Below are 23884 nucleotides of genomic sequence, written 5' to 3'. Positions count from 1 at the left end.
TGTAAAACAATATATATAAATTATTTATTTTCTTATAAATAATAGAAATTCACATTTTTTTCAATTATATAAGGAAAAATGTGTAAATTTTATAAATTTATTTTCAATTGGGGCGAACGGCACAATTTGATCTAGAAGAAAGAATATTTTCCAGAAAAAATAAACTTGCTCCAAATTTCATCGCTGGTGAGTTTTTATGTATAGTACATGATGTTCTCATAAGATAGGTTGAGTCGGTTAACATCAGTTTGCAGGTTTACGCTGGTTACTAATTCCACTATTGGACATCCATCGTTTGGGATTATGTTGTGGGAAGATCGTCGATAAATCATTCGGAAGTAATAAAAAAATCATACCAAAATAAAAGGAGCGAAAAGAATACTAGCCATTTTAAACTTTATTATCAAGATTGATTAATTGCCAGAAATGGCCGATTTGTAAAACAGCAAAAGAATACTTGTTTATTTAGTCCTTAAGTTAGTTGCTATAAAAAGGCAACTCACAACGGTAGAATAGAATAAGGAGAAAAAAGAAAGACGGCGATCAACTTCCGAAATTGATTAGAGTACGGCACACATGTTTTACATTTTTTAGTGGGATTTATCTTTTACCTGATCTTCTAAAACATTTGACAACCCCTATTTATAATATGTTGCAAATTAATGAAAACAAATATTGCAAAACATTATATTAAATATACTTTTATGACCCGTTCAATACATTTGATATAATCGCAATTTAAGAATTATGCGGTGATGTTGTTGTTGTGACAGTCCTTGGCAGAACATAAATCCGGGTCGTTCCGGTATATGTTTTGTTTCGAAGGAAGGAAATTATTTGTTTAATCAAATTACTATGACCAATTATGATTCAATTATCAATACTAATCACGTATATGTATGCCAATATTTTAAACAAGAAATAATTTAAATTCTCATCAATGGTAAAAATTATAATTTTTTCTCTTCATCTGTAGGATCGCAATCAGCACAATGCCATGAGTAACCGCGTATTTTTGGCGTTTTTTTCAGCGGTGGGTCTAAGCATTTAAAATGATAGTGCTTACGACACTCATCGCAAGTTACAATATTGCTGCTCGCACCCACTTCCTTACAAATGCAGCAATCAAGACTTGACGAAGATTGAGTCATTATGACAGATTTTGAGTGAGCCAATTGCAAATTTCTTTTACCAGCTGTTTTTCTTGGGCTGGTTTTACGGGTAATGAGCGGGACTTTCATGACTGTTGCATCTGGTGAATTATTAACTGTTGTTCCTGATTTGCCTCTCTCCACATGGCTCTCTTCTGATAAAATTGGTGTTAGATCTTCTACAGTCTCAACGGAAGTAGGGCGTGACGCCTCTTCAGCTGAACGCACCATATCGGCTGATACGTAAAAAAACTGCGCCTCTGGCGTAACTTCGCCTGGTAGTGGCAACGTTTTAAACTTGATTTTAATTTTTGGAATGCTAACTCCACTGCATTCATGTGGATTTTCAGAGTCATGACCGTGTAATTTTTTCTTACGTTTCCGTTTATGCTCCTTGTTTGGCGATTTTTCTGTATCTGATGAAATGTTATGTTTGCTTTTATGTTTATCTTTTCTCTTCTGCTTTCTTGCCTGCTTATTCGGGTCAGAGGAATCCTCCATAGAGGAAACGGTAGTATTACTATTCACTGGCAACGCCAAGGGATCATGATCAGGAGTATGAATAAGACCCATTGCCCGAGGCATTGTAGCAGACGGCATTACCAAAAGCAAAGGCTCATCAGAAATTAGGGTATGGGCTTGTTGAGTTGCTGTAGAAAAGAACAAAAATTTAAAAAAAGATATTTGGCCAGCAGGAATGAGCATATGAACTTACTGCTCTTCTTCGAAGATGACGGTTGCAGTTGTTGTGCTGGAGACTGAGGATTTCTCTTTATATTTTGCAAAGGAACGTAGCATTTACTTTTTCTGCCCAAAATTGACGGCGTTAAGCCAGTTATCTTGGGTGGAGTCTTCGTAGTTATATCAGTTTCGTTTGTAGTTGGAACTGAATTATTGAGTTTTTTCTTAGCTGTCTGGTTTTTAAGAGTTGAAATGTCTATTGACCGTCTCTTAGATGGTGGTCCAGAATCACTTTCCGTTTCGGGGACATGTGTAGCAATAATTGAACCATCCTTATTAAAACGTGTGCGTGACTTACGTGGTCCTTTAGGAATCTCAGACACACCATCAGAATCTTCAGATTTGTCACATTCAGAACATTGCCACCCGTAAAGTTTAGACTTCTTTGGATGGCGTGTCAATGGTGGATTCAAACAACTCAAATGATAGTGTAATTGACAAGTGTCGCATTTGGCCAATAAATGCTGATCGGTAGTACGTTTGCATATACCACATTCAAATGTCTGTACATTTAGCGTAGGCGTAGTTGGTGCTGACGAAGCACCTCCCCTAGCTATGGGCGAAGATTTGGCATGGGTGCTGAGCAACCGTGACGAGTCTACTTTTGTACCTGGAGGGCCAAGATGTGCCAGGGGAAATCCAACTCCCATTTTCAAAGCAGCAGCTGTGGGAACTGAAATAGGTCTACTAGGTGGTGTTGACGCAGATTTATTAGACTCGCATTGGGCGTGGCCGATATTAGTTGGATTAGGAAATATTTTGTTTGGGCACATAACGCTGACTTCTTTATGAAGTTGAGATATTTTTAATATTAAAGATTCCTAGAAAACAGAGAAAAACATATTAAAAATTGAAGAGTATGTGGAAGGCAAAAACAAAAAGTAGTATAACTGTTAGCCGAATCTGAGAGGAATTTTGATAAAGCTTTGCCACAGCAAAAATTAACTCATAAGTTTATAGTACCTGGCGAGGAACGACCGCTATTAAAAAAAAGTGAATGAAGTAGTACACATAACAGAAGTGAAACATTCAAGGCAGAAAAAGAAAGAGGGATAGACCCGAGAGAGAATGAGAGAGAGAGAGAAAAAGAATATATATCTAAATAAATTTACAACATTTGCAGAGAATACAAATAGACAAAATTTACAAAAAACGGGGAAGGGCCGACCGGTGTAATTAAACGCCGGACACAAGCCGTTGCAACACCGCGCACTACTCCGAGCGTTTATCACCCGCACAAACGCATCGATTCCGTAGCAATGGCAGAAATTACCGCAAGGCAATACCAATAAATCCGATGCCGGAATGGATAGCACTTTATAGTACGCACAAGCACTAACCAGGAAACGGAAATAAGAGCCCAAAAGTAGGCACCAAAAAAAAAAAACACGCAAAAAAATTGGGACCAAAAAAACACCCCAAACCGTAGGCACCAAAAATATATTTCCTACAAGTTTGCACCAACAAACAAGCGCCTAAAAGTAGGCAGTGTTATTTTTCACTAGAAATTAGCAACCACAAGGAAAAACTCAATAAAAATAGCCTAATGTGTATCTAAGATATATATAAGGTATATCTCTCTCTCTCCTTTTCCTCTACGTTATATCTTTTTTTTCTCTCGCGGAACGAAAATGCCCAAAACGTTGCATAGCCTTAATAATTTACTCTCTATTCTCGCTCGTCCATCGACACCTAAGAAGTTTCCCTTCAAAAACATTATTTTTATTTTTTAAAGAGATGCAAAAATTAGACGCAAAAATAATGTTTTTAAATAAATGCTGCATGCTCACACCGAACTTGGCATCAACAGAGAATAATTAGGCATAAATCCATTGGAGTTTTTTTTTTTATCAATAGAAAATTTAGGTATTTTCTCCCACTCGCGAACAATGGCCTTTTTCAGCGCCTCGAGACTGGTGAATCTTTTAGTTCGGACCTTCCTCTCCAAAATGGCCCAAAGAGAATTCCCGTCTGGTGAGTTTGAAAACCATTCTATGGACGTTATGAAATTCGAAACGTTTTTTTGTCGTGACAACGTCTTATAATTCGATTTAGCCGGCTGCACGCACTAAAAATTGCGTTGTTATCTTGCTAAATCGTCGTTATCTTGCTCATTCGTCGTTATCTTGCTCATGCGTAACAAAAAGAACAAATCTATATGTAAAGATGCATACAAATCATATGGACATATCAAATGTTCGAATCTATTCTGTACGCAAGCAAATGTAAGCTGATGTACCTTGCTTGAACTGCAAGCGAGAGCGTGGAACGAACGACAAAGAGAATTCAGAGAGAACGTAGATTCGAATCTCGGTGAAACACATAAATTAAGAAAGAGGTTTTCTAAAAGCAGTCGCCCCTCGGCAGGCAATGGCAAACCTCCGAGTGTATTTCTGCCATAAAAAAGCTCCTCATAAAAATATCTGCCGTTCGAAGTCGGCTTGAAACTGTAGGTCCCTCCATTTGTAAAACAACATCAAGACACACGCTACAAATAGGAGGAGGAGCTCGGCCAAACACCCAAAAGGGGTGTACGCGCCAATTATATATACAGGGTGAACGATATGAAGTGTTACCTATTCAAAACACCATAACTTTTTTGTGTGAAGTTTCTTTTTATTGATTTCAAGCATGAGCATTCGGTCAAGTAAACACGATCGTTTTGAGTTTTTATGAACTGCTCAATTGGGAAATTTTTTTCATCAGAAAACACAATGTTAGAAAATTCGCGACGTTCGTGCAAGCGCAACAACTCCTTTGCTCTTTCGCACCGAACTTTTTTTTTTGCTGGAGTGAAAGATCGTGTACTTTTTGGAACTTGTAAGCCTTGACCTTGAGCTCATTTTTCAATATGCGTCGAATGCTGTCTTGCGATATTTTCAGTTTTTTGGCCATTTTTCTTCCACTTCGACGTGGATTTCGATCAAGTCGAGCCTTTTCTTTCCGAACCATTTCTGGCGTTTTTTTGGTCCACCTCCATAGCGTTTTGCAATGCTACCAGTATCATTGTAACGTTTTATAGTGCGATACACAAAAATTTTCTTCACTTTGAGGTGACTGAGCTCACGAACAATAGCTGGTTGTGATTTTCGAGCCAAATATAACGCAATTACACTATTACGTTTGAATTCCATCACAGGAAAAAAAATTCAACAAAACTGAGAGGTAAATGCTTTTGATGGCTTATATAGTAAACAATATATTGAACTGTAAAACAACTCATGACATCAAAGCGTGTGACACGCCAGCAGCAGCTGCTCTGACCGTCCCCTCTTTTATTATCCGGTATACAATACGTATACCCAGGTATACCCCCGGTATACCCTGGTATACGTATAGTATCAAAAAATTCGACTTACATAGACAAAATATTAGAATTTGGTACAATATACTGATATGTGCCATCGAGCAGTTCATCAGTAAACGTTTTGCACTCGACGAATACACACTGCTCTAAAATGGGAAACAAGAGCTTCAGTGGAGGTTGGCACAATAATAAAGGTGAAAGAAAGAGATCATTTAAGGGGAATCAATTTACTGCAGAAGCTGATACTGATTTTGTGAGTACAAGCGCAAAAAAAAACTGAAAGAGAACAGTGATTTTGAAGTAAACCATGACTCTAGTTTCAAGTACGTTTTAATCACGATGTTGACAATGCACCGATTTTGAGGGCAGAGAAAACTGCAGAAGCCAACTGTAAAGAGGCCATAACTCTGCGTAGGGCTCTAAAAGCTGCTGAAAATGACAACTTTGAGGAAACGGAAGGACTGCTCTATGCACCAGGCATAGCTGATTAATGTACCATAAGTATAATTTTTTTATAAAAAATCTGTTGTCGAAACTTTACACGCGTTTTTCTCAAAACCATGTTTTCGAAATTTCGGGGAATCACTGACTCAAAACTATTCAACCGATTTGGATAAAAATTTAACCAGTTGTTCTAGACACACATATCTAGAACCCTTTAAAACATTGAAGTTTTTAATAATAAACTATTTAATATAAGCAATTTATGAAGAAAAAAATTAGAGTTTGAGAACTTTTTTCACAAGTCCGCCATTTTGTTTTTATTTTTTTTATTTTTATGTATATTTTAGGTTCGGGATCTAAAATAAAGTCTACAGAATAATAATCTCTTTGAATTTTTTATTTCAGATGACTTTGGAAGGCTTTTTTTAAGGACTCCACTTTGACGTAAAGAATTTGAAACAAATTAATATAAAATTAACTTAAAAATTTTTTTTTATATACTTCAAAACACCAATAAAAACATGTAAAAACTTTAAAACGATCGCATTTTATTTTCTTTTTAAAAAAGATTCATGAAAAAACGTCGAAATTTCGGTCGTTACACCGGACTACTACCTTAATTCGCGGAAATAAAATCAGAATGAAAGATGGTGGTGGTGATGTTGTGCTGATTAGCTCGGGGGTACCTGATAGCGAGAGCAACACGGGTGTGAGCACCTGCAAACCATGTGGTTCAGTCCCTTTGTGCTTTGAGGTCAGAACCTTGAGTTCTGATCGAGTATTTGTTCTTTCCTGCGTAGAGTTGATCCAGTGACGATAGACGAGGGTGAAGTTAAACGCACTAAGCAGGCTTAGCTTACATTCAAGTTTAAGCCGTTCAAAAATCGCGCTGCTTTTTGAAAACTTTTTTTCTTGCGATGTTGAGCATTTTCTGTCATATAAAAAGAAGCTACGTCAAGCCGAAGTGGCTATTTGCCATAATAGCATGAAAGTATCCTTAAAAGTAAGTAAAATCAATTTGATATCTCAAATCGTTGCTGTTTTATTTAAATTTATTTTTCATTAATTAGAACTTGGCAAGACCAATTTGAGTTGGGGAAACGCTGTAGTTAAACATATATTTTGTAGATATGAACTTAAGGACTGCATACATTGGCATTACCAAAGCATGTAAAACTTCCCCTAGTGCTGCCCTGAATATCGTTTTGCATTTACTTCCCACCAACTTATACGTTATTTCCTTCGCAGCTCAAAGTGCAATCAGGTTAAAGGAGGTTGGCCTCTGGTCAGTTAACACCGTATTTCTCCGAACTAGGGCAATCTTTCCAAATAGGCAGGATTGGGTCGAGGGGAAAATCTGCACCGCAGCTTGCACCTCTGTCTTCACTAACTATGGAATCGGGAGTCGGAGCAGGGGTTTTCTCTAAATCAGCCAATTTAACTATCTTCTTTAAACTGACGAATACTGCTAGTATTTTTCAAGCGGAAGTATTTGCGATCCTGCAGAGAAGCAAAATTCTTAGGGAACGCGGGAGCGAGCGAGATATTGACATTTTCTCCGAAAGTCAAGCCGCGATCAAGGCTCTGACGACGTCGTGGTGCAGAACGAAATTAGTAAACTCCTGTAAGGAGAGGATCAAATCTCTTGGGTGTCAGGTAACATTTCTCCGATATGGGTTCCAGGACATAGGAACATAGAGGGAAATTGCTGACGAACTTGCTAGGAAGGTGATTGAATTTGCCTCAGAGACTTCCTACCCGGTCATCGGCATCCGACTGACAGTTGTTAAAGGGGAACTGTACAAATTATTTCTCAGGAAAGCGCAGAAAAATGAAACTCCTTCTTCATTACTCAGAAAGTCTTGTGGACTCCTCGCCATTCAATGTCCAAACTCGTACCTGTGTTTACCCGTCACAGGACGATCGGCACACACGCGGAAAAGCTGGGGTTACCATTTAACCCTCTTCGTAGAAGCTGTGGGGACCTTTCGGAGAAGGAGACTGTTGAGCACTTTCTCTGTAAATGTCCGAGTTTGGCAGCTAGACGATTAAGGTCACTAGGTGCTCATTTCTTCGACGCCTGGGACAGTGCGCCAAACTAAGCCTCATCAATCTTCTCCATTATATCAACAGCTCTGGCTGGCTGTATGTAGATATCTGCCTGTTGGAGGTCTCATAGTGGTATTAAAACGGCGCTTCAGTGCTACTTGAGGAGTGTCAAACTGGCACTTCAACCATTTCACCTACCTACCTACCTAGAGATGAACTTAATAAGATTAACTAAATAAATTTTATAAAAAATTCCCAATACATTTAAAAATGAATATTATGTATATAATTGGCGCGTATACCCTTTTTGGGTGTTTGGCCGAGCTCCTCCTCCTATTTGTGGTGTGTGTCTTGATGTTGTTCTACAAATGGAGGGACCTACAGTTTCAAGCCGACTCCGAACGGCAGATATTTTTTATGAGAAGGTTTTTCATGGCAGAAATACACTCGGAGATTTGCCATTGCCTGCCGAGGGGTGACCGCTATTAGAAAAATGTTTTTCTTAATTTTTGTGTTTCACCGAGATTTGAACCTGCGTTCTCTCTGTCAATTCCGAATGGTAGTCACGCACCAACCCATTCGGCTACGGTGGCCAATGAAAAAATGAATATTCAGTATTTAAAATATTGAGATTATGATGATGAAGATCTAGATTTTTTTCCTTATATTTTGTATTTTTATAACTATAACTATCAATATAAATAATAATTACGTATATTTACCTGCTTAGACTTCAACTCTTTATTCTTGTCCAATCTAGCGTCATAGGTAGTGCGAAGGATATCTTGCTCACGAGAAAGGTTAAAATTATTTTCCATCATTTCTGAAAGCTGTGATTTAAGCTCTTTTGTGCGCGAAATTCGATCCAGGTAATAACCAATAAATTCCACACTAAATGCAGGAGCTATGTGCCATTTTTTACGAATATCTGATAATGCTGCAATCTGCGCTTCTTGGCGTTCAAGTAGTTCGACATCAACCGCCATTATATTGGCCTTGGCTAATAAACGCTTACATGCCGAGGCGGAAGTTGTTAACAGCCTTGACATCTTTTGGGTTGGTACCCACGGATCAGGCTTCAATTTCTTGTTATTCGAATACTTAGCTTGGTACTTTAAGAGTTTTCGATGTATACGTAATTGTGCTGGACAAGGATCGTCATGTTTTAATATAATTTTTTCATTCAACTTTTGTTGCATGTTTAAGCGAAGGTTATGGTAATTTCTTTTACGACGTTTCATCATTTCTTTCTCCGAATGCACTTTACAATGGGCAAAAAAAGGGTCGGCCGCCTCAGCTTCTTCATGATGTGCTTCGGTTAGAAAGCCAGAAGTCTGGGCACAAGTTACGTGAAAGTATGTCTTGCACATGCCGGCATCACATCCGATACAAACACCCGTTCTGGCAAAACGTGAGTTTTCACATAGTGTACAAACTTTTGCCCCCCACTTACTATAGGGCATTTCAAATAAAGTAACAGAGGAGAGCTGGTCAACTTCACCAAAAGCAACTCCTGGAATGTATAGGGCACAAATTAGGTGTACCCACTTCCCGACATCCGTTTCTTTGTATATTCCACCTTTGTTTGGACATAGTTCACAAATGGGTTCCGAAACACCGGCCCGGCAAGCTTCACAGAACCACGGTTCTGTTGAGCATGTAGAATTAGTGCTCGAGATGCTTACATTATCATTCACACCGTAACAGCCTTCATGTACAGATACTCCACACCCATCGCATTCAATGATCTCATTTGAGTCATCACTTCGATCTCCCAAGCAAACACAACATATTGGCTTTATTGGTACTTTAGGTTCTATATATCTATTAGTGTCTAGTTTTTGCAAAACTTTCGATATTTCTTTAAAACCATTGAGTTGTGGTTCGGAGCCATGATCAATTAAAGATTTATTTAGATTTTCGGTGAAATTGTCACTTTCATGTTCATTGGATAAATCTTCCGATTCACTGTCATTACCATCCGTGCTATTGTCGGAAGAATTTACTGCATCATTACTGTCTTGATCTTCCTCTTCACTATCATGATCTTCTATTCTGAAATCACTATCTGACGAACTTTCTCCCAAATCGAATTCTAAGAGAGCTTGAGTTGTCATTTTTGGTTGCCTTATACGCTTAAAATAAGACATTTTATATTAACAATTTTCCAAAAACGTTCCTTTATAAATAATGCCCAGCAAGCGAAAATCCGATAAGACGACACTGAAGAATTATCGAGTAAGAAAGGCATGAATGCCTCTTTATCAGGTAGTGATACCGACTTTACATGAACCAAATACTCAACATACTTGAAAAGTAAACCGCATATTTCTATTTGCGTTCGGGACATAAGCGCAAAACGTTATAGCTGCTGCCGACGCTCAAGCATGCATGCCCAGTAGTTTATATGTGTGCGTGTCGGGTACATGACGCTAATATCTAAACTTTTTTATTTTCATCATGCAAAATCCGACAACAAGTATGTGCACAAGCTATTACGTACGGTCATCGATCTCATTCTAACATGGCGCTTAAACGTGACAGTTTTACAAAAACAATAACAATACATTCACACCTCTTCATTAATCAATTGACAAATCTCCCAATTTCTTCGTTCCTGTCTGTGACTTTTCGTAGACAGTAAACCGAAGCATAGTCACCAAAGAGCGCGCAATTCGAAGATATTGATTATGAGATTTTGGTACTGTTATTAAAATAATGTTATAAAATGCGGATGTTCACGAACCAAATGAGATACTAAAACAATTTAGATGACTATCACATGTATACAGTGTACAGATTCATAAGTAAAAACACTCTCAGCTGGTCGTCAAAAAATACTCACAGACGCCCTTCGAGACGAGATCACCTGACGCCCTTTTATATTAAATGATTGAATAATATATGATAACATTTCATAGAAAATCGTACCAAAAAGTTAAAAATGTATGATACATTTTTTTTGAATTTTTTCCTGGTTCACTTCTCTCGGAAGCATAGGGCCTCGACAATATTCTTCCCATGATATGTCGGCATCTGCTAGTTCGCTCAACATTGATCTTCTCCAAGTGTTTTTTGGTCGACCGCGACCTCTGCTCCCTTACGGGTTCCAGTCCAGTGCCATTCTCGTGATGCTATCTGGTGGTTTTCTCAATGTGTGGCCTATCCATCGCCACTTTCTGCGTTTGATTTGCATAAGGATGGATTCCAAATTTAGATATTTCTCAATAAAAAGCATTATTATAGCTAATACATATATTAAAAATATTTGTTATTGTAAATTTTTCAAGTCTAAGATATTACTTTGATTTTTTTTCGATATTCTATTGTTTTTAATGTTATCATAAAACTTACAATTTGCCTTAACAACTCCGCCAACACGCTTAACCAAAAACACCAAAGGCCTCTTCTATTCATCATTCCCTCGCTCGCAATCTCTATGCTGGTAAAAAAAAAATACGGTACACTAGAAAGGGCTAGTATACTGGGGCGGCAGCCCTTGGTCGGGAAAGAAAACCCGAGTCATTCCGGTAACGTAGAACCGGCTGCCATGAATTTCTATGCTCAATTAACTTGATGAAAAATTTGCATGCGAAAGCACCAACAAAGTTGTCGAGTGAGATTCGCAGCTAACGAGTATACGCTACACTGACAGGGGTTAGTATTGCTGCTACAACAACAACAAATATCTCATTAGACGCACTGCCTTACCAACACATGTAGTTTAAGGCAGCTCCCTCCCTGCGTTAGCAGCATATGTTCATTTCTATCAGTTGCTCTATTCGCCATTTGCTAACTCTTGGCAAAAAGAAAAGGCGCATTAAATGTCGTTTTTCGGCAGATTTGCCATCGTGAATTCTTCTAAATTGTTAGTTAAGTATAGTTGTCAACTTAATTCCTGAGATGATCCCAAATGAAGTCGTTAATCCCTATTAACGCCACCGTCTGTCTAGAATATTAGTTGCCAAAGCAAATCCGTCATGCAAATCCGACGCGAAATAAAAGTTTCATCTGACATGGCCTTTACTTTTAAAGCTTGTTTAGTAGTAGTGGATGCCAGCAGAAAAATTAGCAATCATTTTGTTAACTTAACGTCTCGTCACTAAATTTTTGATGATTTTCAATGGTAAATTTTAATGAAATTACCAATCGTGACGGCTCATTGAATGAAGTTGGTAATTCAGAGCAAGAAAAGTTTTCCTGTATGAACACTGCCGAAGGATTCTTGGTTGAAAAAAAATAAGTCGGTAACATTGATCTTAGCGTAAACATTTGATGCTGAATTGCAGCTAGCTTCAGTGTGTTATTATTCCATGTGATTACAGCTGTATTAAGTTTACGCACTTAGTGTTTTTTTTTAATTATGCAAGAAAAATACAGGAAATTTATTTATTAAATTAATACCGGGAATCAAAAATTAGTATTTCATATATTGGTAAATCCGATTTAAAATGCATCGCATTTGGTCAGCAAAGTGGACTAGCGTTCAAAATGTACGTTTGCTGCTCAGCAAATGTCCAAACAACTGTTCTATACAAAGATTTGAATTAAGCCGAAATTATTCTCATCTTCAAAAATTTGCAGAAAATTACATATGCGGTAAGATATAGCCAGACGAATTTATATATGCAAATGTCGTTCCTGCTATTGACAACGTGGTATAGATGCGACTTTACCTCCATTATGGCAACATAAGTTTTGCTTATAATATCCGAGTGCGTTGTACAAATTTAAAAATTATTACATACAAATGTAGTCAACAACGATTATGAACATTTAACATTAAAAATGCTCCAATGTTTAAGATATTGTTTAGATATCTTGGTTACCTATTTTTATTTAAAATATTTTTTTAGGCTTCGATTTGATAAAGCGGCAAATGCTTATTGACGGTCCAGGCTTCCGTTCGCAATCTTCAATAGGTGAAACACTAAGGAAAAAAAAGAAACGCATAGTAAAGCCGAGGTATTCTAAATATGTTGAACTTCTGGAAGGTGAGTTAATACAATATGTGAACTTCAAATATATCTTCACAAGTTGCGCTAAACGAGTGCACCGAACTGATTATGTTACACTCATATTCATTATTTTGTTAAACATAATTTATTGATTTATTTTTTTATTTCGTTCCTCTAAATTTGATTTAGAGCTAATAATACGCTGCTTGCCAAGATAAAAACAAATTAAATCGGCGTGTTTACAACTTAAGTTGAAGTTAAATTTTGTTCAAAAAGAATTTGGGCAAAATCTTAGGTTAGACTTAAACTGCATTGTAAATAAAGATAATGGTTGAATGGATGAGTTCAAGTTTTTAATCCTCCGTTGGGCAACTGGGTCTGGCCAGCATGGCTTTTTCGACTTTGGAAGTGAATTTAACATATGTATTTCTATTATAGCTAAAAACATGAGCTTCCAGGTAGCCTCCTAAAATTTAATTTTCTATCAATTGATGGATATAACCTTTTAAAAAGGATCCTCGAACAGGACGAAAAAAGGCCAGACCCGGGTGCCCTATAAAAGGTTTTAAAAAAGGTGTCCGATGGAGGGTTAATTCCGCTCCTACATTTTCTGTGTGATCATTTCGGTGATCAAAAATCAAAACCATGCTTTTCGATTCTAAGTCCGATATTTCAGCAAGAAGCGGCTATATCGAGGTCAACACTTGAAGCCCTCCTACTCCCACTCTACACGAAACACCTGGCCCCAGCCCCACATCAGCACGGTTTCCGTCGAGTGCACAGCACCACCACTGCACTCACCGCCATAAACGCCCAGATAAATCGCGGGCTTAACCAAAACCGCCCCTGCGAGAGGACTTTCCTAGTAGCGTTGGACTTGAAAAAGGCTTTCGATACAGTCAGCCATTCCACGCTACTAGATGACATTTATCAGTCGACACTCCCGCCAGGGTTGAAGAGGTGGTCCGCGAACTATCTGAGCGGTCGGCACTCGTCAGTGATATTTCGAGATCAAACGTCAAAGCAGAGAAAGATTAAGCAAGGTGTACCGCAGGGTGGTGTCCTTTCTCCCTTGCTGTTCAATTTCTACATCTCGAAGCTCCCCCAACCACCAGCGGGAGTTTCCCTGATCTCATACGCTGACGACTTTATGATCATGGCGTCGGGCAATGACATCGATGGTCTGTGTTCCAAAGTGAATAACTACCTCACCGACCTTTCTCGCTTTTTCACTGCGAGGAATCTCCAACTTTCCCCCACCAGGTCCACGGCGACCCTCTTTACCACCTGGACAAAGGAGGTCAAGCTGTCTCTTAAGGTTAAAGTCGATGATACACCAATTCCGACGGTAAATAACCCCAAAATTTTGGGTGTAACCTTTGACAGCTCACTCTCCTTCTCTGCGCATACAACCGCAATTGCCACAAAAGTCCAAAATCGCAACTAGGTCCTCAAATCGCTGGCCAGCAGCACTTGGGGCAAAGACAAAGAACTGTTGCTTTCGACATTTAAGGCAATTGGCCGGCCGGTTCTTAACTATGCTGCGCCTGTCTGGTCGCCTGGAACTAGTGATTCGCAGTGGACAAAGCTACAGACCTGTCAAAATATCGCCATTCGGACAGCGACCGGGTGCCTCCTGATGTCACAGTTGTGGAGCACAACAAATTGCTCAGCAAGCAGTTCCTGCTCGGATGCTACCGTAGGTCTCATCCCTGCAGACACCTGCTTGAACCCGAGCCGCCTCCCAGGCACGTCAGGAGACACCTCCTTGACTACGCTGGCGAAATCCAGGACAAGACTGACCGTAACCTACTGGACCGGACAGTATTTAGGCAGTCAATAAACGACATTCACCAGGAGACCGTTACCACCAGTGGCGGATCCAGGATTTCATAAAGGGGGGGTCCGGGGTATTTTAGAAGGGTGTTTTTATTAAAAATCAATTTCGTGAATAAAATATGGCATTATTCGCGCTGCATGTCGTGACTAGCCGATAAAAAAACTAATAGCTCTAGATATCTTGTAAAAAAAATTCTAAAAATAGTAAAGGACTTTGATTCAAAATTACAAGAATAATTGGCAGTTTTTATACATCGTGGGACACCTTCATAAATAATTACGCCTATTTAAGATACAATATATTATAACATGTGTTGGAGCCAACATGCAATTCAACCATGTATAGTTTAATTACGAAAAAAATATCAACCCTGTTTGTAACTTCTTTACTTCTTCTTCTTGTATTAATGCTTACTGTGACTCAATTCACTCCAATAAAGTTCTTCAAACGAAACGGTCGTGTTTATATATAATATTATATATTTAATTGCGCTTTTCTCTAACAACATGTGTTGCTATATAACGGCAAGAAAGTTACCATGAAAGAGCCGTTGCAGCTTTTCCTTATCGTAACGGCGACACCCTGTGTACTGTTAACTCGAAATTTTAAATAGCGCGCCAACGAAATCGCGATGACGGCGCCGAGTGATTTTTCCCTAAGTTTTTTTTGGTGAATAACTAGGCTATCTTTAAACATACATGAACATGCTTCTATTCTTTTGTTTCTTTCAACGAGCAGAATACATTGTGTCGAGCATTTGTTGACAAGTAGTTAATGTGATTGTTAATACGCCTCCTAACATGAAGAGAACATTATTTTCTTATTTCGAGCGCCTTGATCCAGAATCAGAACCAAAAATAAAAAAGAAGGAAAAAACAGGTAAAGTTAAAAATTTGTATCCAAGAACAGTCAGTGTACAGTTGGTGCTCAAATTAATAGAATCACTATGAAAAATTCAAGTTTCAGCCATTTAACTGATAATAATCAAAGAATAGTCTATTTTTAATATGTTGTTTATTAAATTTCTATAATACGACAAAAACAATATTCAAACCAGTCTTTTATTAAAAAAATATCAAAAAAAAAAAAATCAAAAAATCAATATTTTGCGTGAGCACCTCGTGCAGCAATTAAAACCGGAATCCTTTTGGGTATGCTTTCGACGCATTTTAAGCAGTTTGTTTTTATTTGGTCGTCATTTTTCCAAATATTTTGCAGTCTTTCGCTCAGTTGTTCTTTATTTGTAATATTATCTTTCGATATTTCTGTCTTTGTTGACTCTTAAAGGTTCTCAATTGGATTGAGGTCTGGTGAATTTCCTGGCCAATTAAGAACCTGAATTTTTTGCTCTTCCAAAAAGCTGCTCACAAAAAGCCAAATATATCGAACGGTAATTTCGACAAAGCAATGATTGCTACAATGTTTCACATTATACAAAAAAGTAGCATTTCCTAACATTTTTGAAAACTACACGTCATTAAACTCGGCAATTTGTTCCTCTACAGTATGATTCTAATAATTTGAGCACCCACTGTAAGTAATTTTAAAAAACTAACATCAGATTCGTAATCAGCGACACCAATGTCGAACATACATAGTTTTTTAAGCATCTGTTGCGCCATTAAAGAGGGCGTTAAGAAAATGAATTTGCATGTCTAAAAGTCTTAAATTCAAAATAGTACAACTTTTTTTCATTCATCCTAGAAGTCTTTTAAAAAATGGATTTTAAAGCTACAGAGTATTACTTTGCGATTCCGTTGTGGAAAATAAAAAAAAAAATTTACCTTACTCAAAAAAAATTCATAAAGATGTCCAAAATCGGCATTTCTTGACTATTTAACCCCAAATTGCCAAAAGTCCTGACGTGCTGGAGCATTTTCAAGATCAAATTCGTTTTCAGCACAAAAAAAACTTCAAGAGACACTCGTAGCCGTTTTAGAAATAGGACAAAAATGAAATGTACCGGACCCGAAAACCCCCCCCGTGGATCCGCCACTGGTTACCACCTTCATGAACTCCTGTCCTGTGAATGCTGTAATCGGAGTCCAACCACCACCTATTGCAGATGAAGAGGTCGACCCCGACATACCAAACACATGTCCGGCATGTGAAGGTACCCCGCACGACATTAACCACCTCTTCACATGCCCCCTTAAACCGACTCATCTAACCCCCCTCTCCCTGGGCCTACCCCTAGATGAGCTAGACGAAGACGAACGATGATATGCCTACACTGACAGGGCTACCTATGCTGTTAACAACAACAACAACAACAGGTCAACAAAAAACAAACTAAAGAGAGATAAATAAGTTGTCCGGCCCATATAATGGTTTGGTCTCGAAAAAATGGACACAAAAAAAAAAAACATAAAAAATTTGAACGCGACTTGATTGAAAGATTCAAATATAAACTCACGTACGACTATTTGAGATACAGTAAAAAATTTTGAAATTTATTTTGATACCTTAATTTCTTCCATTAGTGTGCTAAGATTTTGTATCTGAATTTTCTGAAATTAAATTCATAAAAAAAAAAATTTTTTTTTTTTTTGTTTATTTGGCAATTCTATTGTTATTTAAGCTTTTAAAAAATAAAAATAAATAAATTCATAAATGCACATACATACATACATTCTGTCAAAAAAATATCGGGAATTGTTCTATAGCTCTATAGTGTCGCAGAGTTTGAGCGTGATCTGTCAATTGCGATTTTCACTATGGATAAAAATATCGAACAAAGAATTTGCCTTAAGTTTTGTGTTTTGAACGAGTTTTAATGTGCCGAATCGTTGAAAATGTTGCACAAAGTCTATGGCGAGTGTGCCTTATCAAAAACACGGGTCTACGAATGGTATAAGGATTTTGCTGAGGGTCGAGAAGTCGTATAAAATTTGCCCGATCTGGTCGCCCATCAACGTCTTCAATGGATGAAAACCTCGACAAAATCAAGAAAATGGTGCTGGAAAACCATAATTTAAGTTTGAGGGAGATAGCTCGTGACCTTAGGGTGTCTTATGAATCAATTCGCAACATTTTACACCGTCAATTGGGCATGAGACGCGTGGCTGCTCGACTCGTTCCAAGAGAGTTGAATTTCTTTCAAGAAATTCATCGGAAGAAGGTGGCTAAAGACATGCTTGAGCAAGTGAATTCGGACCCAACGTTTATCCAACGCATCATAACAGGTGATGAGACGTGAGTATATGAGTTTGACATGCAAGCCAGTCAACAGGCGGTTGAATGGTGCTGTCCACATGAACGGAAACCCAAAAATCCACGTCAAAGTCGGTCAAAAGTGAAAGTCATGCTACTCGTTTTCTTTGATTATCTTGGTGTTGTGCCCTGGGAATTCGTTCCAAATGGTTCTACGGTAAATAAAGGATATTATTTGGAAGTTAAGCGACGTTTGAGAGAGGAAATGGCCCAATTTCTGGAAAGATGGTTCTTGCACCATCATAACGCACCGTCTCACAAAGCGTATATTGTGAACACTTTTGTGACCAAAAACTGGACAAATATCATCGAACAGAACAACCACCGTATTCACCGGATTTAGCCCTCTGTGACTTTTTCCTTTTCCCAAAACTTAAATTGTCACTCCGCGGACACCGCTTTGAGTCGATGAAGGCCATTAAGGAGAATTCGCCGAAGTAGCTGAAGAAGATCTCTTCAAACGCGTTTAAAAGATGCTTTGTTGACTGGACTAATCGTTGTTATATGTGTATTGCTTCGAATGGAGGCTATTTTGAAGGCGACACAATAAATTTTGATGATTAAACAATTATTTTCCGTTTTATTGAACAATTTCCGCTACTTTTTTGATAGAATGTATACTAGTAAACGCAGTATAAGTTTAACTTCACATTTTTAATATACTAAACATTTTGAAAATATTTTCGATAATATCTATTCTATATACATAGATTTATTTATTCTTTACCTATAGTTACCGACATGTCAGCCAACGAGCGAAAATCACGCGTAAAAAGACTTAGAGCGAAAAAATTGCAAGCATTTATAGCGAAAACGCAGGCTCAAATAATTGAAAAGCGCGCCAGGGAAGGAAAGCAATTAAAAAATAAAACTTCAGTCTCAAACGTAATGGAAAACGTTACCCCTAAAATAAAGGCAGAACCAGCGATTTACAAACAAATCGCCATAGATGACATGGGCCATACAATTCTGGAATCAGGAATTTATGATGACAAACCATTGATCTTTTTTGGAAAGGAAGAGTATACAAAGCGTGTCATAAGTAATACAGAAGACATCAAAAATATCATCAAGAGTTTCAACAACTATCGCGACATAATCGAAAGTGTGGGAAATGAATGTCAAGATTCCTGCGAAATACCAATCGATTCATTCAGGTAAATCAGCTTTTTACTTGAATTTATTTGTGTGCATATCTATGGTTATTGTCGGTTTGGAGCGAGCAAATAATAAACCGAAAGCAAATCATACAAACGGACGGAATTTAACAAATAAATAGTGGGCATGCTTTTTATCTCATCTAAATAATAATTGGGTCGTGGGGGTCGATACGCCTACCGAGATTTAAAACTGTGGTACTTATTACCAGCCGGCACCCTCGGGGAGGGTTCAGTGGAGGATTTCGCCAGCCCTTAATATGTATAAGTAGATATATAAAAAAGTTTCAAATCGTTAAAATTATTATTATTAAATTAATAATTGTTTAAGTTATAGTGCTTGTGTGGAGCGAGTTTCTCCAGAAGTCCCTTGCGGTGATCATCACAAGTCCTCGGAGATTTATCTAAAATCAATCGAACCAGAGAAATTAGTTTTATTAATAGATAATCTTGTGCCTAATCGAAGCATTTTTGTTTTTCAAAATTAAAAATATGGCGGCCTCAGAAAATGTTTTTCAGATTTTCGAGGAAAAAATCGACAATTAATTGTTTAAATAAAATCGAAATTGTTGAAAAAAAGGCACGAGTTTTTTATGTTTTTCAAAAACAGTATAAATTTTATTGAAATCTAACAAGCGGTTACAGTGATCATTAATAGAAAAAAAACATAATTTTGAGAAAAACGAATTTAAAGCTAGCCTACTTGCTCTCGAACGCTCCGAGGCTCTCGAGCGCCCTTTGTTAATTGTTGAATAACTCGAAACGTATTTGTCGGATTCACATAAATTTTCACACAATATTTTTAAGTTATTATACTTTAGAAAATGCAACAAAAAATGCAATTTTTTGAAAATACAGACTACCCCTAACCCCTTAATACATTTTTAATGAGTTATTGTTTTCTAAAAATCTCGACTGAACCGAGGATGATTTTTATACACGGAACACGAAACATATATTTATAAATATATTAGCTTTAACCCGCGGCCCCGCTCGCGTAGGAGTAGTTTTGAGGGATTTAGGATATTTATATAAAACAAGCAAGCCCGGCCCACTTCGCTGGGCACACTAAAATAGAATAGATATGGTTTAGAACAGAAACGATATGGTTTTCATATTATTTATTTCTTTAATCTTTATTCAAGCGCTTTGGCATAAACAATATTTTTTGTTTTTCTATTTGTTTTTGAGTAAATATAAAATATAAATTGAAAATCAGGAAAAAAGAAGATTGTTTTTAAATTTCAAATCAACGCATATGAATAACTAAGAAACAATCGTCTTTTTTCCTGATCATCCATGAATTTTTCGTTTCAATTTATATGTTTTATTAAGCATTGGAGCTTTTTTAACCATTATCCATTTATATTTTTCAAAAAAAAAAAACGAAAAAAATTTCATTCACACATAATTTCATTCGGATTTCACATGAAATTCTCAAATTTCGTAAGAAGTTATTCACTGTTCCAAAATCCACTCCAAAAAAATTCACAAACAATTTTTACATATTGCACTTACGTTTTTTCCTTATGGCATCCAAATCAGAAAGAAATATTGACACATTGTAACTCACACTATCAATTTGACAGTTCAGTTCCGCCCCAAGCGTTAAAAAAGTAAGCGACATTATGGCTGGATCAAAAGAACGCTGTACCCGTGGTTGTAATTCGGTGCAAAGACACGGCGGGTCCACGTTTTGACATATATTTCGAGACCCTAGTCATCAGTAGGTATGAAAATTAACCCGTATTAAAGCACTTATCCACAGCTTTTATTTGATATCCATATTGTACAAACACATTCTAGGGTCCACGTTTTGGTTTCTATCTCGAGACCCTAGCCACGGAGCGGATGGAAATACTCTGAACTAAAGCATTCACCAACAGCTTCCATTTGATACCCATATTGTACATACACAACCAAAGGTTACCCGGGTCCACGTTTTGACCTATATCTCGATACCCCAGTCACGGAGCGGCATGAAAAATACTCTGTACTAAAGCATTCACCAACAGCTTCAATTTGATATCCATATTGTACAAACACATTCTAGGGTCCACGTTTTGGTCTCTACCTCGAGACCCTAGTCACGTAGCGGCATGAAAAATACTCTGAACTAAAGCATTCACCAACAGCTTCCATTTGATATTCATATTGTACATACACGTCCGAACGTTACCCGGGTCCACGTTTTGACCTATATCTCGAGACCCTATCTACCAATAGGTATTCAAACTATACGGAAATCATCTTCAATACCTACTTAACAATGTGTGTAAGTTTGGTTTAATTCGGTTCAGAGACACGGCGGGTCCACGTTTTGGCATATATTTCGAGACCCTAGCCATCAATAGGTATGAAAATTACCCCGTATTAAAGCATTCACCAACAGCTTCCATTTGATATTCATATTGTACATACACGTCCGAAGGTTACCCGGGTCCACGTTTTGACCTATATCTTTATTCGAATTTTTCTCACCTTTTAAACCTTCCCTAGACCTCCACGAATAATTCAAGACCAAGATAAGATAAATCCGTTCAGCCGTTCTCGAGTTTTAGCGAGACTAACGAACAGCAATTCATTTTTATATATATATGTAGATAGATAATTACAAACAATAATTTCATAATTTTTTTATTAATAATCATAATATTACAATACCCGGCAGCCGTTGCTGTGCCTCCTAAAATAAAACCAAACAACCAATCAGAAAAATATCAACCAAAATTATTTTTATTAATTTTCTATCTCAAACCGTTTTTGAACTTTGCAGTTGGGTCATAGTTGAACAGCTTATCCGGATTATGAAGTCTAGAGTGTACTATGGAAAAACTAAGATTTGTTATATTACATTTAAGCAAATATTCGATTATTAGTGACGAATGAGAGTGGTGGCGCGGCCTGGGGGCTGTGGGAAGGGAGTTCCATCATAAAAACATGCCTATAACCTTCATTGGGTGAAAATATGAATGTATAAAAATGTTTACGACATTTGGTGTTGTCGTTTCGTAGTGATGCGCGGACAACGTACAGACATTCAGCTTTATAGTATAGATATATTTATATAAAAACATGCGTATATAAGTATTTATTCATAAGTATTTTCGCTTTTTAACTTAAAAAAAAATAGCATGGATTAAAATATGTACATATTTAATTTCCAGCAGTTGTACTGTCCCAAAAGAGCATGATGTTGAAGAGTTACTGGATCCGTTAGTGACCGATGAACCCTTTATTTCTTCCGACAGTATTGAATTAAATACTTTGAAACATAATCCGCAGAAAACAGAAGCTGAAGCAGTGACCAAGTCTAAAACAAGGTTTTTATTTACATTTGACTTGCTCCTTAGTCTACATATATATACACATACATTGCTAAACCGCGTATGAGCAATTTGTAAATACCACGTAACTGCAAAAGTTGCAAAATTAAGATTTCCATAGCTCAGGATCGATGCACTGATTGACTTCTATTACAAGGTCTGTTCAGCTCAAGTTTTTTCTTAATAATATTTTGTTTTGAGAGCTATCACAGTGCGTTAGCGTCTCTTTTGACAGACGTTAAGTAGAATCTAAAATTTCATAAAATCCGTGTAACGGACACCTCCTTTAAGCGGACACTTTTTTCAGTTCATACCACAAAACCTTAAGAGTTTTTTTAAATTGATTTCTTTTACAATCCCACAACTTAATATTAACCTTTTTTACACTTTTCTCATAAGCGGACAAATTTTTCAGTCCCTTAGGCGTCCGCTTAAGAGAGAGTGCACTGTAATTCGATTGTTATAAACCCCCAACTGAAACCGAAATAAAAACATTTTGTCGAAAAATTTGAGTCGATTAGTTCTTACAGCTGGAAATACACTTACCGTCAACGCAAAGCGTCTTTTAATCTACTGTATTGTATGGGTATTGAGAATATGTAATTCAATAAGACGGTGCGACATCCCATCCACATATCCAAGGAAGTACATAATCAATTTACTGCAAACAAAACTTCCGCAAAGAATAATTTCACGATATTCTGCAAAAATCGGTTGTTGTTGTTGTAGCAGCATAAACATTTCTCATGCATATACGAGGAATGCTGCTGAAGTGACAGTCCTACGTTCCGGTAACGTAGAACCGACTGCCTTGGGAACGTGCAACAATCGGTCGTCAAGATCGCCCGATTTAAGACCTTTGGACTATCTTCTGCCGGGCTATTTCAAACTAGGTGAATAAACCAGGGAAAATTGAAGCTTTGAGAGATAAAATACGGCAAAAAACTGACGAGTAGAGCTCATATTATGTCTAAATTTCATCGATTTACTAAAACGGGCACAAAGTAATATTATCTCTCTAACTACATACTACTACAGCGGCCGCCGTAGCCGAATGGGTTGGTGCGTGACTACCATTCGGAATTCACAGAGAGAACGTAGGTTCGAATCTCGGTGAAACACCAAAAATTAAGAAAAAAATATCTTTCTAATAGCGGTCGCCCCTCGGCAGGCAATGGCAAACCTTCGAGTGTATTTCTGCCATGAAAAAGCTCCTCATAAAAATATCAGCCGTTCGGAGTCGACTTGAAACTGCAGGCCCCTCCATTTGTGGAACAACATCAAGATGCACGCCACAAATAGGAGGAGGAGCTCGGCCAAACATCCAAAAAAGGTTTAAGCACCAATTAAATATACTAGGATCACCCGTACGTCGAAATTTCGACGTTATTCGACGTTATATAAATACGGAGAGCAAAATTTAGTCATACCTTGTTTAGTATTTATAGTCATAGAAAAAAGTTGAAACATATATAAATAGATATGTAGCTTATGTTGAAACTTTTTACATGATATATGTGAATAGATGTATTAAAATTAAATGTGAAAAATATCCCATTTTACCTGTATTAAGCGATCCTACTATATATTTGTGTATTTCAAATATCATAATTTTTTTTTCATGAATTGGAAACATTTAATTTCTTGTATTACGGAAAAAAATTAATTTTGTTTGAAAAAGCATAATAAAAAACAATC

At 37.3% G+C, this 23884-nt stretch overlaps 2 protein-coding genes across 3 annotated transcripts in view; one reads left to right on the top strand and one right to left on the bottom strand.

The window, feature by feature from the left end:
• Window positions 1-679: 679 nt before the first annotated feature.
• On the bottom strand, window positions 680-9988 carry LOC129247688 (PHD finger protein 14). The gene is made up of 3 exons (XM_054886927.1): window positions 8415-9988; window positions 1867-2713; window positions 680-1801 (listed from the first exon to the last, which is right to left on the bottom strand). Exons 1-3 carry the CDS (start codon window positions 9840-9842, stop codon window positions 951-953), a joined length of 3126 nt encoding a protein of 1041 aa, XP_054742902.1. The 5' UTR covers window positions 9843-9988; the 3' UTR covers window positions 680-950.
• Window positions 9989-11990: 2002 nt separating this feature from the next.
• Window positions 11991-23884, top strand: part of LOC129247470 (DNA-directed RNA polymerase, mitochondrial) — a 35659-nt gene continuing 23765 nt past the window's right edge. Inside the window, exons 1-4 of one of the 2 annotated variants that reach the window (XM_054886603.1) lie at window positions 11991-12291; window positions 12549-12686; window positions 18437-18860; window positions 22031-22183. In XM_054886603.1, the coding sequence (XP_054742578.1) occupies window positions 12144-12291; window positions 12549-12686; window positions 18437-18860; window positions 22031-22183 (863 nt within the window). In that variant the 5' untranslated portion in view covers window positions 11991-12143. Of the gene's footprint in view, window positions 12292-12548; window positions 12687-18436; window positions 18861-22027; window positions 22184-23884 lie in introns of both variants that reach the window. The other variant, XM_054886602.1, reaches the window with a different exon arrangement.

The sequence above is a fragment of the Anastrepha obliqua genome, chromosome 5, assembly GCF_027943255.1.
Source record: "Anastrepha obliqua isolate idAnaObli1 chromosome 5, idAnaObli1_1.0, whole genome shotgun sequence".
Lineage (NCBI taxonomy): Eukaryota > Metazoa > Arthropoda > Insecta > Diptera > Tephritidae > Anastrepha > Anastrepha obliqua.
The sequence above is the reverse complement of the archived record's forward strand: the minus strand, read 5'-3'. Positions and strand labels throughout refer to the sequence as shown.

Excerpts from the sequence above, each read along its gene's own strand:
- LOC129247688 (XM_054886927.1), bottom strand. The coding sequence starts at position 9,842 with ATGTCTTATTTTAAGCGTATAAGGCAACCAAAAATGACAACTCAAGCT. Across the intron at positions 2,714-8,414 it reads AAGAGTTGAAGTCTAAGCAG|GAATCTTTAATATTAAAAAT; the intron begins GTAAATATACGT and ends TCTGTTTTCTAG. Across the intron at positions 1,802-1,866 it reads GTCATCTTCGAAGAAGAGCA|CAACTCAACAAGCCCATACC; the intron begins GTAAGTTCATAT and ends TCTTTTCTACAG.